Source organism: Heteronotia binoei, chromosome 4 (assembly GCF_032191835.1).
Source record: "Heteronotia binoei isolate CCM8104 ecotype False Entrance Well chromosome 4, APGP_CSIRO_Hbin_v1, whole genome shotgun sequence".
NCBI lineage: Eukaryota > Metazoa > Chordata > Lepidosauria > Squamata > Gekkonidae > Heteronotia > Heteronotia binoei.
The window spans coordinates 18730157-18748253 of NC_083226.1; the positions used below are offsets into that span (position 1 = coordinate 18730157).

The following is an 18097-nucleotide window of genomic DNA, read 5'->3' on the forward strand; positions in this document are numbered from 1 at the left end:
CCGCACCTGCCTGCCTGGCTCCATCTTCTTCAAGCAAGCGCTGGGATCGCTCCACGTGGCCCCACCGCAAACCCAGCGCTTCGAAAGCTCCAGCTGCGGAGGGGGCAGCGTGCTTCCCCCGCACCTGCCTGCCTGGCTCCATCTTCTTCAAGCAAGCGCTGGGATCGCTCCACGTGGCCCCACCGCAAACCCAGCGCTTCGAAAGCTCCAGCTGCGGAGGGGGCAGCGTGCTTCCCCCGCACCTGCCTGCCTGGCTCCATCTTCTTCAAGCAAGCGCTGGGATCGCTCCACGTGGCCCCACCGCAAACCCAGCGCTTCGAAAGCGCCGGCTGCAGAGGGGGCAGCGTGCTTCCTCCTTGCCTGTGTGCCTGGCTTCAGCTGTGATGTTTAAAGCAAGCGTTGGGATCGGAGGGGGGAGGGAGCGATCCCAGCGTTTGCTTTAAACATCACAGCTGAAGCCAGGCAGACAGGCAAGGAGGAAGCACGCTGCCCCCTCCGCAGCCGGCACTTGCGAAGCTCTGGGTTTGCGGTGGGGCCACGTGGAGCGATCCCAGCGCTTGCCTGAAGAAGATGGAGCCAGGCAGGCAGGCGCGGGGGAAGCGCCGGATCGGAGGAAGAGGCAGCGGATCGCCCCCCAGGAGGAAGGTGCGTCCTATCCTCCGGAGCGCCTTATGGTGCGAAAAATACGGTAGGTTCTTAACGGAATGTTAATAGTTATTCTTCCTGTTTTGATAAACATCTTTATCAAGAGATGCACGCATAAATCACTTAAGCCTTTACACGGAGGCTCTCAAAACTATGTATCAAGATCAAAATATTTATTTTAATATTTCTTATCTCTAGAGCCTTGCAGCTTCTTTAACAATCATGACTCAGTGGTACATACTTCCTACAGCAGAAAACATAGTCAGGGACCCTGCTACCTCTTTAATCTTGTCCCTTTTTTCTCGAACGTCAGGGTCCGTGGGATCGCTGCTCTTGATCCCGACGAGGTTCGGCACAGGGACTGGGGGCAAAGGCTTGATGCCTTTGTTCTTCAGGCTCTGCATGATCTTGTTCTTCTCCGTCTGGATTTCGGCTTGGATCTCAACGCGCGACTTCTGCAGTTTCTCTTTCGCTTCCTCGAGAGCCTTCTCGTGATCCGCACGAATTTTATTTCTCAAACGTTCTTCTTCTTCCCTGTTGGGGAGGGAGGAAAGGAGTCAGACAGTTCAAGGGCAACTAAAGTCCCGCCTTTAGAAAATATCGTAGAAGGTATCAAACTAGCAGGCGACAAAGATTACTATAAAGCAATAGTAGAGTTTTATTTGAACTGCAATTTTAAGGTTTCTGCTAATAACCACCAACAGTACACTGGATGGCCTTTAATAATAATAATAATAATACCTTTTATTTATATCCCGCCCTCCCCGCCGAGGCAGGCTCAGGGCGGCTAACAGCATCAGTCAATATAACAGATAATACAATACTTTAACAGTAGGTAACAATTAGTTAAAATTCTAAAAACAGTAAAACAATAAAATTAACATCTAGGTGCTATTCTGACAGATAACAAAATCATTTAAGCATTCTCTCAGTTTTTAGTCGGTGAAGGCTTCACTAAAGAGGAAGGTCTTGCAGGCCCTGCGGAATCGGTCAAAGTCCCGCAGGGCCCGCACTTCCTCCAGGGGCTGGTTCCACAGGTGTGGGGCCACAACAGAGAAGGCCCGAGTGCGGGTACTCTGCAGTTTTGCTTCCTTCGGCCCAGGAATAGTCAACAGGTCCTTCCCTGCTGACCTCAGTGCTCTCTGGGGTTCATATGGGGAAAGACGGTCCCTCCCTTTGAGCTGCATCTGTGTTGCACCCCAGACTTCTACGAAGAGGTGGCTTATATCAGAACATTCAGGAAATGGCCATGTTTCAGAGAGCCATTTCACAAGTGCATGAAGTTCATTTCATTACTCAGTAACTCGCAGCTCAATGCTGAGAGTATCCACTGGAAAATACTGTGTTTCAGATTATGTGAGGCTATATGAAAGCAACGCAGTGACAACGGACAACCTTTGCATCTGCTGAACAGCTGCAGATCTACAGATCCATGCACGGACCTCTGCGCCAGAACAGAAAAATGTCCTAATATTGTTATCCATCAATCATGCTAGTTTAACTGACTTCGTCATCATGCCTTCTAGTCGCAAACGGATGGCTCCAAGCCTGTCAATGGAGCAATGAAATGAGGCCATCTGCAACCGAGACAGGGGATTCTGCATGACAAAGATTATTTTATAAGCTTTTCAGTAACATATTTGCTGCTTTTGGATAAATTTCAATCTAGCTGGTTAAAAACGATTACCAATAAACTAAATTTACTTGGTTTCTCCCATCAGTTCATTCTGTCCCTTAGCAGAGATCGGAGCAAAAAACTTTACAAAAAAAGATAAAGGACATGGAAAGACATCTTGATCTCTCGAGGTGCCTGGATTTTACTCTGTCTGATTCAACGAGGTATCATCTCGCTCCTCTCCGCTATCTTACTAACTCAGAGGATCACAAGACGAGGACAGCTTTCTCCCTGGCTAGATGTTCAACCCTTCCTTCTGCTGTTCTTGAAGGAAAGCGTAGGAAAATTCCATTTGCTCAGAGACTTTGCCGGTGTGAGTTGCAAGAAATAGAAACAATTGAACATGTGTTTCTAAGATATCCTCGGTATAGTTTAGCCTGTGCTAAATATATTCTCCCTTGGGTTAAGGCTAAGCCAGGGCTAACAGAGTGCTCAGGTAATCTATCTCCTCTCAATCAGAATATCACAAAACAGGTAGCTAAGTTTTGTAATGCTTGTCTCTGTATTAGAAAGGCATATATCTCTTGATTTTATTGATACTTTTATTAATTTTACGACTCTGTTTTAACCACAGATAATTTTGCCATTAGATGTTTAAATTCGTTTAATTATTAGGCTTTTGTTGGCTTGGTGCCATCTAAATAAACTGAGTGACTGACTATAAACTTTTTTTTAAAGTGGGAGAAAATCAGAAAAGGGCCCAGTGAGCATGGAGTATGCTCAATACCTTCCAGTAAGTGCTGAAAGCAGTGTATGGGGGAGTGGGAACAGAGTGAGAAAGCCCAGGCTCAAACACCTAAGATCAGGCCTCACTTTGGGCAGAAGCTCACAGGAGCAGAGCTCCAGAACCTCTAAATTTCATGGTGCTCTTTCTTTCTTTCTTGAGAGCCAGTTTAGTGTCGTAGTTAAGTGTGCAGACTCTTATCTTGGGGAACTGGGTTTGATTCCCCACTCTTTCACTTGCAGCTGCTGGAATGGCATTGGTTCAGCCATAGCTCTCATAGGAGCTGTCCTTGAAAGGGCAGCTTCTGGGAGAGCTCTCTCAGTCCCACCCACCTCACAGGGTGTCTATTGTGGGGGGAGAAGATATAGGAGATTGTAAACCGCTCTGAGTTGCTGATTCAGAGAGAAGGGGGAGGTATAAATCTGCAATTCTTCTTCTTTCTCTCCCTCCCCCCTCCCCCCAAAATACTTGCTTCTAGGCTCCATTGTTCAAACTTCCGGTGAGAATTTTGCTGAACTCAAAGATATGACAAATTTTCTAATATTTTTCTCCACAAAAAAAAAATGGGAAAATAATCAAAACATATAAAGCAGACAGATGGAAATCATCATGCCGCAGTGGCCACATAGGAGAAAGTAATTTTAAAAGTAAGATGGGATTAAGGTTTTATTATGACAATTATGATTCAAGAAGCATTTTAAGGTAGAGGCTGAGCTGATGTAATTCAGTACACCTTCCGGTGATGTCAGGGGTGTATGGCATATGAAAATGAGCTCCAGCACCTCTTTTTCCACAAAATGACCCCTGTCTGAGAATATATAGCATTCTGTAAGGGAAGAGGAAGAGGCAGGAGAGAGAATGCACACCTCAAGAAACTAACCCCCATCCCTCCGAGATGCTGTAAGCTCTGAGCACTTTAAAACTTAAAAGAGTCCCAAAGAGCAAGGGTTGGGCAGAATAGGAGAAAAAGCACCTCCTCAAATGCCAATTAACACACTTTTGTAAGGACTCTTTAAACTGCGAGGAGAACAGAGTCCCCAGCAACTCATAGTATCTTGAAATGATTGTGTGTGGAATTAGCGTCACGCAGTGCAGGCCATGAGCTGCATACTTGCCAACCCTAATTTTTATCCTCCCAGCAGCTTTTCCAAACAGCACACGAAGAGGGGAAGATAAAAACGCCCCCTCCATTGTTAAAAGGGAGGAGGGGGAGAGAAGAATCCCTGCTAACGAGAACAATGCAGGCAAATAATTCTAGTGTAGAAACAAAGCTCTAGGAACAGTTTGAAGTTCCAGAAGTGAGTCAAGTGCGTGAGGGGGGGGGGAGAGGAGACAGACACTGGTTACATCAGAGAAGCCATGCTGGATCAGGCCAATGGCCCTCCAGGCATCCAGAATATAGAGTATCACAGCCCCAGAGATAGCATTCCATCTTTACCTTGTGGCTAATAGCCACTGATGGACTTCTGCTCTATAGGTTTATCCAATTCCCTCTTATAGATAACTCCAAGCATAGATGCTTATAGCCGCCACCACTTCCTGCAGCATCTCTTTCAGATTAATTACTCTTTGGGTGAAGTACTTCCTTTTAAGCCATTAATTTCATTGAGTGTCCACAAGTTCTTGTATTGTGAGAAAGGGAGAAAAGTACTTTTCTCTATCTTCTTTATCCCATCCATAATTCCATAAACCTCTATCATGTCACTCCTCAACGGTTGTTTGTCCAAGCTAAGAAGTCCTAAGCTCTTTAATCTTTCTTCACAGGGAAGGTGTTCCATCATCCCCTTAATCATTTTAATTGCCCTTTTCTGCACCTTTTCCAGTGGACAGTAGCTGATTCGTTTTCAATCCCCTTCCTAACAATCCCCAGCAAAGATTTAGCCTTTTTTATTGCAGTCCCACATCTTCAGTGAGTTATCTACAAAGACTCCAAGATTGCTCTCTCCTAGCCAGTTAGCACCTGGTTGTCTTAGTCACACATTGAGACTTGTGCCTGTCTAGTTGGCCCTGCATGTGGAACAGGAAGCGTTTCTGAGAAGGCTACCTTGCAGTCTGAATTTTTCCTCCAGGGCCACACAACTACATTTCTCCATATCATTGGTGCCAACATGTACCATGACCACTAGCTCCTCCTCAGTACTGCCTATCAGCCTATCTAGATCACAAGTAATGTGAGAGCCAGTTCGGTGCAGTGGTGACGTGCGCGGACTCTTATCTGGGAGAACCGGGTTTGATTTCCCACTCCTCCATTTGCACCTGCTGGAATGTCCTTGGGTCAGCCAGAGCTCTCGTAGGTGTTGTCCTTGAAAGGGCAGCTTCTGGGAGAGCCCTCTCAACCCCACCCACCTCACAGGGTTTCTGTTGTGTGGGGGGAGGTAAAGGGGATTGTGACTGCTCTGAGACGCTGAGATTCAGAGTATAGGGCAGGATATAAATCCAGTATCATCTTCTGCCTTCACATCAGGCAGGCAAGTTACCATGCATGGGTTCACAATCCATCAATATGCCTAAGGATTGAATCACCAACTGCCAAGGGCCCCCCTTCCTCCCTGGCAAGGGATGATTCCTTGGTACGAAAGGATACCAACTGTAGAAGGGGTCCAATCTGAGGGAGCATTCCCCCCTTTTCCAGCGTGGTGTTCTGTATGCTCTTGACCTTCATGATCCCTGACAGCGGTGGGGCTGCCATTTTCAGAATGGGACAATCGAACACGTCACAGAGAGCCTTATCTGTGTGCCTAACTGACTGTCTCTGTTTCTTCAGGTCAGCCACCTTGGCCTTGAGAAAGAGAACTCATTCCCCGAGAACCAGGAGCTCCTTGCACCGATCACGCACCCGTGACTTCTGTCTAGCTGGCAGACAGTCATACATACACTGGATAGCCCCTAACACCCCCGCTGGCATTCCACCTTCCTAATTGCTCCCCGTGGCACAGAGTAGTAAAGCAGCAGTACTGCAGTACTGTGATCGGAACTCTCTGCTCACGACCTGAGTTCCATTCCAGTGGAAGCTGGTTCAGGTAGCCAGCTCCAGGTTGACTCAGCCTTCCGTCCTTCCAAGGTCAGTCAAATGAGTCCCCAGATGACTGGGGAAGGCAATGGCAAACCACCCTGTAAAAAGTCTGCCGTGAAAATGTTGGGAAAGCAACGTCACCCCAGAGTTGGAAACGACTGGTGCTTGCACCGGGGACCTTTCCTTTTTTTTTTTTTAATTCCTATTTATGTAGATCTGTTTGTGGAAAGTTTGCTTACCCTTTTCGGGATGGGGAGAGACTATTGCCTTGGAGGCGTCTGTTTCCTCTCGCTTTCAACCAGGAAAAGAAGAGAATGCTTTAAGGCAGCAAGGACAGATGGGGCAACCCCACTGTCAGCCAGACTGCTCAGATTAGGGGCTCTGTATGCAGTTTCCTGGGAAGCCCCTAGAGCAGTGTATGAGTGGGGGGAGAAACCCTCCTGTCTGTGCCCCATATGATTCAGATTCAAAACCACCGTCAACACCCCTTTCCTCCTCCCACAGTCATTTTAGGGGAGAAGAGGGGCTCATATGCCACAGATTTATTCTGCTTTGAACTCACCGATTTGAAATTATAATCAGCGCTTTTCCCCCCTGGGGGAACATGGTGGAATGGAGTTCCAGAACCTCTTTGTGGAAACAGAAGTCTCAAAAACTGTTTAAAAGTTCATGAGGGGCATCTCATATGAACATATGAAGCTGCCTTATACTGAATCAGACCCTTGGTCCATCAAAGTCAGTATTGTCTTCTCAGACTGGCAGCGGCTCTCCAGGGTCTCAAGCTGAGGTTTTTCACACCTATTTGCCTGGACCATTTTTTGGAGATGCCAGGGATTGAACCTGGGACCTTCTGCTTCCCAAGCAGATGCTCTACCACTGAGCCACCGTCCCTCCCCCATTTCCGTCATTTCCCTCTTGAAAGTTCTGGCACCTCTTTTTCCAGGGAGGAAAAAAGCCCTAATTATAATTATATTCTAATAAAATATACTACGGAAATTAACAATGTCAATTAGTACTATCTTAACCGTAAAAAAAGACTGCTGTGGTGATGCGATGTTACCCCAGAGTCAGAAACGACTGGCGCTTGCACAGGGGACGACCTTTTCAGAGGCCCGTGGCGCAGAGTGGTCAAGCTGCAGTACTGCGGTCTGAGCTCTCTGCTCATGACCTGAGTTCGATCCCAGCAGAAGTTGAGTTCAGGTAGCCGGCTCAAGGTTGACTCAGCCTTCCATCCTTCCGAGGTCAGTAAAATGAGTACCCAGCTTGCTGGGGAGAGGGGAAGAGCAGATGACTAGAGGAAGCAATGGCAAACCACCCCATAAAAAAGTCTGCCATGAAAACGTCATGATGCGACTGTCACCCCAGAGTCGGAAACAACTGGTGCTTGCACAGGGGACTACCTTGACCTTTTAAATAGTGGACTAAATATTGTAAGGGACACAAAAGATGCATAGGAGGATGAATAAATAACAATCAAAAAGTGATTCAAATATAAGTCGTCCTTACGGCATGATTCCAAACAAAGAGGCCTTATGGTAACGCTGTAGGGTTTTCCAGGCAAAAGTTGGTTTGCCACTGTTTGAGTATGCCTCTGAACGGCAACCCTGGACTTCCTTGGTCATCTTCCATTTAAGTACTAATCAGGGTCAACCCCACATAGCTTTCGATCAGCCTAGACCAGGGGTCCTCAAACTACGGCCCGCGGGCCAGATGCGGCCCGCTGAGGACGTTTATGCGGCCTGTCGGGTTATGGCAAAATCAGACCGGAAGTGACATTCGACCTAAACTCACATTAGCAACGCACACTTCCGGCACTGGGCTGAGGCAGCGGAGACAGAGTGTGAGGTGATACCGAGGTGAGGTGAGTTCCCAGGTCGGGGTGTGTGGTGTGGGGAAGGGAGAGAGATGCAGAAGACGGAGAACTGACGGCCCGCGGCCTTGTACAGTAACGGCAGTCCGGCCCTCCAACAGTCTGAGGGACAGTGAACTGGCCCCCTATTTAAAAAGTTTGAGGACCCCTGGCCTAGACCATCAAGATCAGGGTGAGAATCTGAAACTATCCTTCCCAAAGGGCCAAACAATGCTTTGGATACTTGTATCCCACGACCTACTGAAAACTGGTTTCTAAAATCTCTTCAAACCACTCCAAATCACGCATCGTCAGCAAATGATTCAGGGAGATAGTATCACAGCTAATAGTCAAATTTGGGGGACTCCTATCTTTAGGAATCAACTTTCCCTGCCACACAGCTGGCTCAGGACCTATACTTTGGAACTCTCTCCCTTTGGAATCAATAGTGACATATCCCCGGGGCTAGCCCTAGACTATCTAGCCCCCTACTCAAGGCTAGCTTCTGGTGCCCCCACTGCACTAATAACACCACCAAGTCACACGGGGGCACCCAATCTGGTGCCCCCAGAAGGCTGGCGCCCTAGGTCATTTTTTTAAACGTTGAGTTATTTGCTAACTTCTTTGGGAAGTTGGGAGCCTTTCTGGCTGAAAGGCAGATTTTTTTTTTTTTAAAGCAAGGATTCCTGTTCTAGCTTTCCTAAGCCAGGTAAGTTTTTCAAGATCAGAGGTGAGAAAAGTCCCTTTAAGTTAAATGGATCTAGAACAGTGTCAGGGAAGAAAGCAAAGCCACTAGTAACACATTTGCAAATGGTTGTCCCAGCACTAGCAGGGTTCAAGAGAGTGCTAAAATCACTTCTCGGGCACACACAGGAGACAGACTTGGATTCAGTCTCACTTTTCCCAGCATTCTCGTGCACAGTGCAAAAAGGGCCCTTCCATATGAGGAAGACAACAATATCCATAATCGGAAGGAAGCCCCTGTATCCAACCAACCCCTGGGCTGTGTGCATGCTTGTATGTGCACAACTCAGGAAAAAGCCTCAGAACCTGCATAAGAGCTTCCACTGCTCTGGAAAATTCAAAGGATTCTGAGAACTGGGAAATGTGATTGATGTGTCACTGGAAGACGAGACTTTGGCTTTGATAAGCCAAAATTCTTGACAATACTGTGCTTCCAAGTTATAAGAGGCAAATAAACTGACTTCTGAAAGGCAAGAAATTTTTTTAAAAAGCCCTAAAGAGGAAAAATCCAGAATGCTCTGATTTTCAGTTATTTACTTTGGTTCTTTGCTAAAAAGAACATGTTGAATTACCCTTTGATTTCTAACTTTTCTGTAACATGAAACGTATTTTCTGAGGATAAACTCCTGGGCAATGAGCCAAATCAAAAACTTTAGATATGTAAACTGCCCTTTGTTTCATTGCTAAAAAAAGAACAGAAGAAGCAGAAAAACAAGTTCTAATATAACAATGGTATGTTCCCTTAACGCAACAGACTTTGTACATTCCGGCAATAAGCCAATTTCAAGCTTTCGGGCCTTATGTTGGAAGATGCTGTATCTAGTGAGATTTCTACCATCACGTATGCAATATGATTGGGGATCCCCTGGATCCAAACTCAGTTCTGTCAAATTTAACATAGGGGAAATGCCATAATGTCAGTGACAGACAATGCCTATGCCTTTTCTTAATGCAAGTTCGTGGAACACTCAGTAGTTGCTTCGGTCCGTAAGGGTTAAAGGCACAATCCAATCTGTGCCCTGAATCCAGCTGTTCACACTGAGCCCTTGTGTCACATCTTGTAGCTATCTATGTACATGACAGATTTGGCTAACAGGGAATTTTGCTTGTGGAATCTATTGTTTGATGTGCAGCAGAGAGTAAAGAACTACACTACACTCCCCATGAAATATGAAAGGTTGTCAAGTGAACGCACTGTAGACTAGTTTTAAGGCAGGCCTCAACACCTTTTCTTTGGATCCAGGAACCAAGTGGGATGGAGTTTTCAAAAACGGTTGGACGTCCTCCAGTTATAACCAAGGAAAGCAAGTGAAGAGGTTTGGAGGGCAGCGGTAGGCAAGCGAAGAGACAAGAAGATTGTGTTTGTTGAAAATACTAAGCGCCTCAAGTTTAATTTCTAAGCATCGTGGCAAACTGCTACCTGGTATTAGTCAAGCCTTCTCATAAAGGTGGTTCTTCTCGGATTATTCCATTAGCCAGTGAACAAAGAACAAATTCAAATTATTCCTCTCAGGGAAGGAAAAAACCAACAAGAATCGGTTTCATGAAACGTTGCTTAGTTTGACAACCACAGAAAGCTGACTATGTTAGATTATGCAGATCATGACTTAAACAACACTTCCCTATAGGTATTGTTGCATAACAGCGTCTCGAGTTACAACTGAAGGAATGAAATATTGGCATAGAGTTTTAAATGGTTTAGAATAAACGTGGAAAAAACAAACAGAACAGCAAGAGAATACTGATCCGGTTTAAAAGATTTCCTAGCCAATGTGGAGCAATGGTTAGCGGGCTGACCGCAAGAAACATGACTTCAAATGCCCTCTAAGTCATAAATCATGCTGAATAACCTGGGAGGCACAATACGATTTAAATGTGATAATACAACCCTTGTTTACCTGCACATTTAAGAGATGTGATATGGTTACACAGTGTGCAGCATTTTCTCTGGCTTTCCTAAGCGAGCCGGATAAAACATCATCAGTACAGCCTTCCCAGGGCTTTCAGATCCAGACAGTCCTACATATAATTTCTAGCAATCTTGGGCCCAGGTCAGATGCACATAAACTGACGAGATGGGCATGGATGAAAGCCAGATGCATGTCAGATTTTATGTGGTTGTCCAAACATCAGCATCTGGGTATGGTCGTTGGCTCGTTCGTGTCCCGAACTGCCACGACTGAGATGCGGACTTTTTTGATAGTACATTAAATCCAGAATAAGAATGCTTCTGAGACTCCCGCGCGTACTTTCTATGTTTGAACGCTCCATTGTAGCCGACTCGTCGCAAGCGCACATCCGCTTCCCTGTGAGAGCCCACTCCAAACGATATCATTGCGCCAGCAATTGTTGACTCAGCCTTCCAACCTTCCGAGGTCGGTAAAATATGTACCCAGCTTGCTGGGGGGGGAAGTGTAATAACTGGGGAAGGCAATGGCAGACTACCCCGTAAATGGTCTGTCGTGAAAACTTTGTGAAAGCAGCATCACCCCAGAGTCGAAAACGACTGGTGCTTGCACAGGTGACCTTTCCTAAATGGGGCGGGAGGCAGATCGCCCACCTTTGCCATCTCCCCGCCAAGCGGAGAGACAGCAAAGAGAGTTGCCATGTTCCCCCCCATTTAAACACCACGGCGGGGTGTTTAAATGGGGGGGGGGAAATCCCCCACCTTTGCTGTCTCCCCGCCAGGCGGAGAGACAGCAAAGAGAACTCCTGGGCTTCCCCTTCCTTTCCGGGTGTTTAAAGGGGGGGGGCAGATTGCACCTTTTCTGGCACCTTTAAAAAAAAAAGCCAAGCACGATATCCCATGGTACTGCGCTTGTGCAAGTGTGGAATGCCATCTCAAAAAATGAGGTCCAGTTGAGACCTCTGATCAACCAATGACGGGACCAACGCTGCTTAGAACTGAAGGATGGAGGAATGTCTGATCAGGAAATTCGTTGTAAAAAAGCTGCGGGGTATAATTGCAACGGGTTAGGGATGGACGTAATGGTGAGCGTGACCGCGGCCTTGCAGTACTTAACATAACATTAAGACTCAGATCAGAAAAGGAAAGGGCCCCTGTGCAAGCACCAGTCATTTCCAACTCTGGGGTGACGTTGCTTTCACGTTTTCACAGCAGACTTTTTACAGGGTGGTTTGCCATTGTCTTCCCCAGTCCTCTACACTTTCCCACCAGCAAGCTCAGAAGGATGGAAGGCTGAGTCAGCCTCGAGCCGGCTACCTGAAAACCCAGCTTCCGCCGGGGACCGAACTCAGGTCGTGAGCAGAGCTTAGAACTGCAGGACTGCAGCTTTAACACTCTGCGCCACGGGGCTCTTTTAAGACTCAAGCCCTCCGCAAATAGGTAAGCACAGCACGAAATTATTAGAAACAGGAGGAGGAAAGAACCAAAATTAAAAGCAGCAACTTAGCCTAGCTGAAACAGGAGTTCTGAAAGGGGGAAAAAAAAAAATCGATGCTGTGTACTCTCGCGGTGCCAGTCTAAAGCAGCCCGTTCTCAAATTCCCCTTTTCCATTTTAACTAAGACAAAGCAGCTTATCTATGTAACCGAAGCAGAAGTTGAGAGGGAGAAGCGTAACAGCCCGGAGAGCTTGCCAAGTCCGGCAGCTGCGATCACCGGACAATTTAGCAATGGGAATCCATCTCACCAAACCTTTCCAATGAAGTAGGTGCATGCACACACGTGTGGATGTTGAGATGAAAGGGGATAAGCCCCAGTTTTCCTCTTAAGATGAAGCCAACAGGGCAAGGGTGTTGAACTCATTTGTTATAAGACCTTGTTGGGCTGGGCCATGTGTGTACCTATTTAAGATTAGGTAGCGGAGATATAAACTTAATAAAGGACACACGACAAGCACAAATAAAATATCTTTAAAACATTAGCACTTGTTAGTCTTAAAGGCGCTTTCTTTGTATTTCTCCCATGAGATCCAGGGAACTGGGCAAAGGAGGCTCTGGCTCTTTCCTTCCTTCCCCAAGGGGCCAGGATGGGGAGGAGCCTCAGCCAAAAGAAGGAAGAGAGGCTTGGCTCAGTAGCTCCACTGTACAACTGAGAGAGCCTGGCAAATCAAACTCTCCCTCCCCCCTTCCTCCCCGAGGGAGGAGCCTCAGCCAATGGAGAAAACAGAGATTTGGCTCTGTAGCTCCTGTGCAATTGAGCAAGCCTTGCAAAGCAAGCTGTTATGTAAAAGGAAGCAAGAGAGAGGGAGAACAAGACAGATGACAGCCAGATGCTCAGGGGCCTGATAGAAGCCCTCTGGGGGCGATTCGGCCACATGTTTGACACCCATGCAATAGGGGGACCATGACACTAAGTATCAGTTTTCCATATAAAGAATTCCTAAGTCACTGCTTTTTTTGTTCGTTTCATTCCCGACCATTGCAGATGGAGAATAGGGGGTTTTTCAACATAAGATCACAATTAGACCTGGATTTATTCCAAGCTCCCACCCCCACCCCTTTTCCCTGTACCTAAGCATCTTAGAATAAGCATGCTACATTTCCCTTTCCTCTGGGATCTGACACACATCCTGAAAATCTCTTGGGACAAGCTACTCAGAACTCCAGGGAAAGGGAACCGTGTTGGTCGGAAGCAGAAGAACAAAGTTTGAGTCCAGTGGCACTTTTAAGACCAACAAAGTTTTATTCCAGGTATAAGCTTTTGTGTGCAAGCAGACACAGTAAAATAGAATTTCCTCAACCATTATGTACAGGAAAGGCCAATTAAGAGTCAACACGGAGAAAGAGACAAAATTGAAAATTACCAGTCCATACAACTAGGTTAAGGGTGAGCAGTAAATTATCATATCACATAATGTAGATGTTTAATAGATTCAAGAACCAAGCACGAATAATAAGTTTAGTCAGGGCTTTTTTGTAGAAACCCCCCCCCCCAGCAGGAACTCATTTGCACATTAGGCCACACCTCCTTATGCCAAGCCAGCTGGAACTGCATTCCTGTGTGTTCCTGCTGAAAAAAAGCCCAGATTAGTTCATGTTTACCATTCATTTGGGTTCAATTCGCCGGGGGGGGGGGGAATGAAGGAGATAAATACATCAAAAATGGATATTGATGTATCCTTAATTGTGGAATGCTGAGACTAATTACTTGAGAGGAGACTGATGCTTAAGAGGGGACAGGTGGCAGGGTCAAACACACATCATTAAAAATAATATGACTGGTTTCAAATGCAACAAATAAAGAGTTTGGTGGAAAAAGACATTAAAACTGAAGGGATAAGAAAAGAACAACCAGAAATGGAAATAGTTCTGCTTGGAGATAATGAAAAATTAATTTCAAAACTGTATAAACTGCTTTTGAAATGGTCTACAGAAGATGAAGTAGTGAAATCTCAAATGATTAAATGGGCAATTAATGTAAATAAAGAAATACAGATGGAAACTTGGGAATATCTTTGGAAGAATTCTATAAAGCTTTCAACATGTCATAGTATCAAAGAGAACTGTTTTAAAATGATGTATAGATGGTATATAACTCCTAAAAAGTTGGCAAAGATGAACAATAAGATGCCAGATAGATGCTGGAAGTGTAAAAAACATGAAGGTTCTTTTTACCATATGTGGTGGACTTGTGAAAGAACAAAAAAGTATTGGCAGATGATTCAACAAGAAATATCTAGGATCTTGGGATATGAAATCAAGAAAGTTGCAGAGACTTTTCTGTTGGGATTATATATGGAAAAATTTCCAAAAGAAGATAGAACTATAATTTGGTACTTGCTCTCAGTTGCTAGGACAACTAGAAAGAATACCAGAGAAATGGGATTGGATTATAAAAGTTATAACATGGAGTGAAATGGACAAATTGACAAGAATTTTAAAAGACTATGATCTGGAAATTTTTAAGTTGGAGTGGAAGAAGTTTAGAAGTTATATAGAAAAAGAGTGGAAAATAAAAGGACATTGGACAATTTTTGATAATGATTAAGTCTTAAAAGAATGAAAAACAGAAATTTTGTTTTATTAGTTAAGGGTACCTTTAAATATTAGTATCTTAAGTATATAACACCGGCAGGGGTCAAGTAACGGGGGGAGGAGTTAGAAAAGTAATATATGGGATAGATAAAAAGAAGTAATTAATAATGCAAGAATTGATTGTTACCATATGTTATTGGAATAAAACTGTTTTAACCAAAAAAACCCCACATCATTAAAAACTAAAACCAGGGTTAAAAAAAATTAAAATATTTTTAAAAATTAAAACGTTCAGCAGGATACAAATCATCAAGAACTAGTGGAATGCAATTTTAGAGGGAGCAAAACGAAAGCTAACCAGAAACTGAAAAACAGGAAAGATCAGCAAGAGTGTTACAAAAATAAGCATGGGAAGGCTCATCAACCAAGACAACCAAGTTCATGACATTTAACAACTGAAAATGACTTGGGTACTTATGGAAGCTGAAAATGAGAAACCTAACTTGATAGGAAAGAGCATCATCTTCCTCTGTTTGCTTTTCCTATTAAACACAGGTATCAGGAGATCTCATAAACACTTTACAAAGCCAAAGCTAACCTTTGTACCTATTTTGAAGCCTCAGCAGTTGCGTGGGTATAGAGGAAGCACACAAATGAGGATACACGGGAATAACTCTTGCAGGAAAACAGTGAGGGGGTAAAGACAGCTTCCCTGGGTTACAGAACAGTGGTCTTCAATCTTTCCAGAGCCCCACAGTTAACCACAGGCAGACAGCAGCATCCAATGACTAGCAAGCAGACAGCACCACACTAAGTCACATGACAGGAACAGGACGAGCTAGCATCTCTGAACCTGCTTGAGCTAGAAAGGAATCCTTGTTACCCTGCGGCTCTCTTCAGAAACAAAAAATCAAAAGAAGCAGGAACCACAGAGCCTTTGCTCTTTGTATACATAATATACATACCAAAACAGCACATCTTCTAAAAACCAGCCAGAAATAGCACCTCAACAGAGGTTCCCAAGCCAGCAGGCAGGGCTCTACAACCCACCTGAGTTGAAAACCATGGACACAGCATATAAGCAAGTACTGTTCTACAAAGTTCCACTAGTAATTTTATGCTGGGGCACCAAGGAATGGAGAGAAGTGGAGACAAGAGTCACAGGAAGATTCAAGCGCCTGGTCTTAGATATAAAGGTAAAGGTAGTCCCCTGTTCAAGCACCAGTCGTTTCCGACTCTGGGGTGACGCTGCTTTCACAACGTTTTCACGGCAGACTTTTTACGGGGTGGTTTGCCATTGCCTTCCCAGTCATATACACTTTCGCCCCAGCAAGCTGGGTACCCATTTTACCAACCTCAGAAGGATGGAAGGCTGAGTCAACCTAGAGCTGGCTACCTGAACCAGCTTCCGCTGGGATCGAACTCAGGTTGTGAGCAGAGGGCTCTGAGTGCAGTACTGCAGCTTTACCACTCTACGCCATAGGGCTCTGGTCTTAGATATATTCCATATTAAACTGCAAAAGACACACTTTAAGATCACCCATTGTTAGTTTTTTAAAAATATTTCACAAACACCATTATAAATGCTCCAAAGGGATTTCTTGTACTCTGACTTCCTCACTGAGAACTGAGCCAAACTGTCAGAAATCTTTCATGCTTTTCAATACATTCAGCTCTTTAAAACAATTAATGATGTAAGACAACAACAGAGTAAATCTGCAACATTAAAAATAAGAGTGCAGCAAGCTTGTTCAATGTATTAACTGTAGCCCCTATTCAGGTAGCCGACTCAGCCTTCCATCCTTCCAAGTACCCAGCTAAAAGACTGGGGAAGGCAATGGCAAACCACCCCGTAAAAAGGTTTGCCGTGAAAACGTTGTGAAAGCAACGTCACCCCAGAGTCGGAAATGACTGGCGCTTGCACAGGGGACCTTTCCTTTCCTTAGGTTCCAAGCGTACAGCTAAAATCCCCTTTTGGGTGCCAGTGTAACATCAATATATATCAGTGTAACATCAGTATGTCTCTTGGTTCCAGGCCTCAGATTCAGTGGGAGCTCACAGGAGCACAGCTCCCGAACCTTTCTGAGAGTTCCACCTCCTCCATCTGAGAGTTCCGCCTCCTTTTCCATTGAATAGTATTGCAGCTGCATAACAATCCCTGGATGAACTCCACCACCTATTTTTCTGCAAAACGACCCCTGATTGATTCACAGTCAGATACACAGTTCCACAACAATTAAGAACATAAGAGAAGCCATGTTGGATCAGGCCAATTACCCATCCAGTCCAACACTCTGTGTCACACAGTGTCCAAAAAAACCCAGGTTCCATCAGAAGGTCCATCAGTGGGGCCAGGAGGACACACAGTGGGACCAGGACACTGTTGCCCCTCCCAAGCACCAACTGAACTAATGCCTGGACCTGGAAAAAGAATAAAGCACCAGACACTTCAGCTACATTTCTACGAAAATGTACACAGAACAAGATTGACCACAGAAAACCAGTTACCAGAAGGGAAAGTATGGTCTTCTTAAATGTGCACTGAAGTACAGCTTACTGTGGCTGTCTGGGCAATATTCTGTGGTTGCTCCGTCCATGTCATCTGTCACAACGATAACTCGACCAATTCCTCCCTGCATTGTGGCAGCATTTTGCCACAACTTTCCAGTCCTTTAGTCTGAGATGTAAGCTTACTTAGATTATATGTAGCCTGCCTCTCATAATATATATCTGAAGCAGATTCACAAAAGTCAATACATGTTCAAAGAAATCACATTCAGATCTGTAAAACAGAAATATAATAGAGGCAGTCCCCTGTGCAAGCACCAGTCATTTCCAGCGTTACATCACAATGTTTTCATGGCAGACTTTTTACGGGGTGGTTTGCCACTGCCTTCTCTAGTCATCTACACTTCCCACCCCCCCGCAAGCTGGGTACTCATTTTACTGACCTCAGAAGGATGGAAGGTTGAGTCAACTTTGAGTCCGCTACCTGAACCCAGCTTCCGCCGGAATCAAACTCAGGTCGTGAGCGGAGAGCTCAGACTGCAGTACTGCAGCTTTACCAAAACAGTGGAATAAAAGTACAAGTTTAGCAAGGTGGTTAAGAACACTAGCTTTAGCAATGACATGGCTTCCAACTGTCTTGATGCAGTCAGCTGGGGAGACAGGAATAGCCAAAGTACCACCATGTTGTGCATGGATCCAGCCAGCAGAAGGGGGAAAACTGGGAAAGGTGGGAAACTGCTACGCACCCCCTCCATCGTGCCCAGATCATGCTTTGTTGAGAATCCCCTCTCTACAGAACATTTGCATTCAAATTAATGTTTGCTTTTAAAAACAAAACAAAACAATTATGCCTGAAAAGTAGAACAAAAAATATAATTAAATCAAACAATGAGCAGGGTCATCCAAACAACCAATAAAATGTCTCGGCAAATAAACACATTTTCATTGTTGATAAAATGTAAAAGCCCAAGCACTAGGCAAAACTCTGCAGGGAAGACATT

General features: G+C 45.1%; 1 protein-coding gene across 1 annotated transcript in view; it reads right to left on the bottom strand.

Moving 5' to 3' along the window:
- Positions 1-18097, bottom strand: part of MAN1A2 (mannosidase alpha class 1A member 2) — a 106934-nt gene that overhangs the window by 69081 nt on the left and 19756 nt on the right. The window contains exon 2 of the mRNA XM_060236321.1: positions 924-1179. Coding sequence (XP_060092304.1) covers positions 924-1179 — 256 coding nt within the window. The remainder of the gene's footprint in view (positions 1-923; positions 1180-18097) is intronic.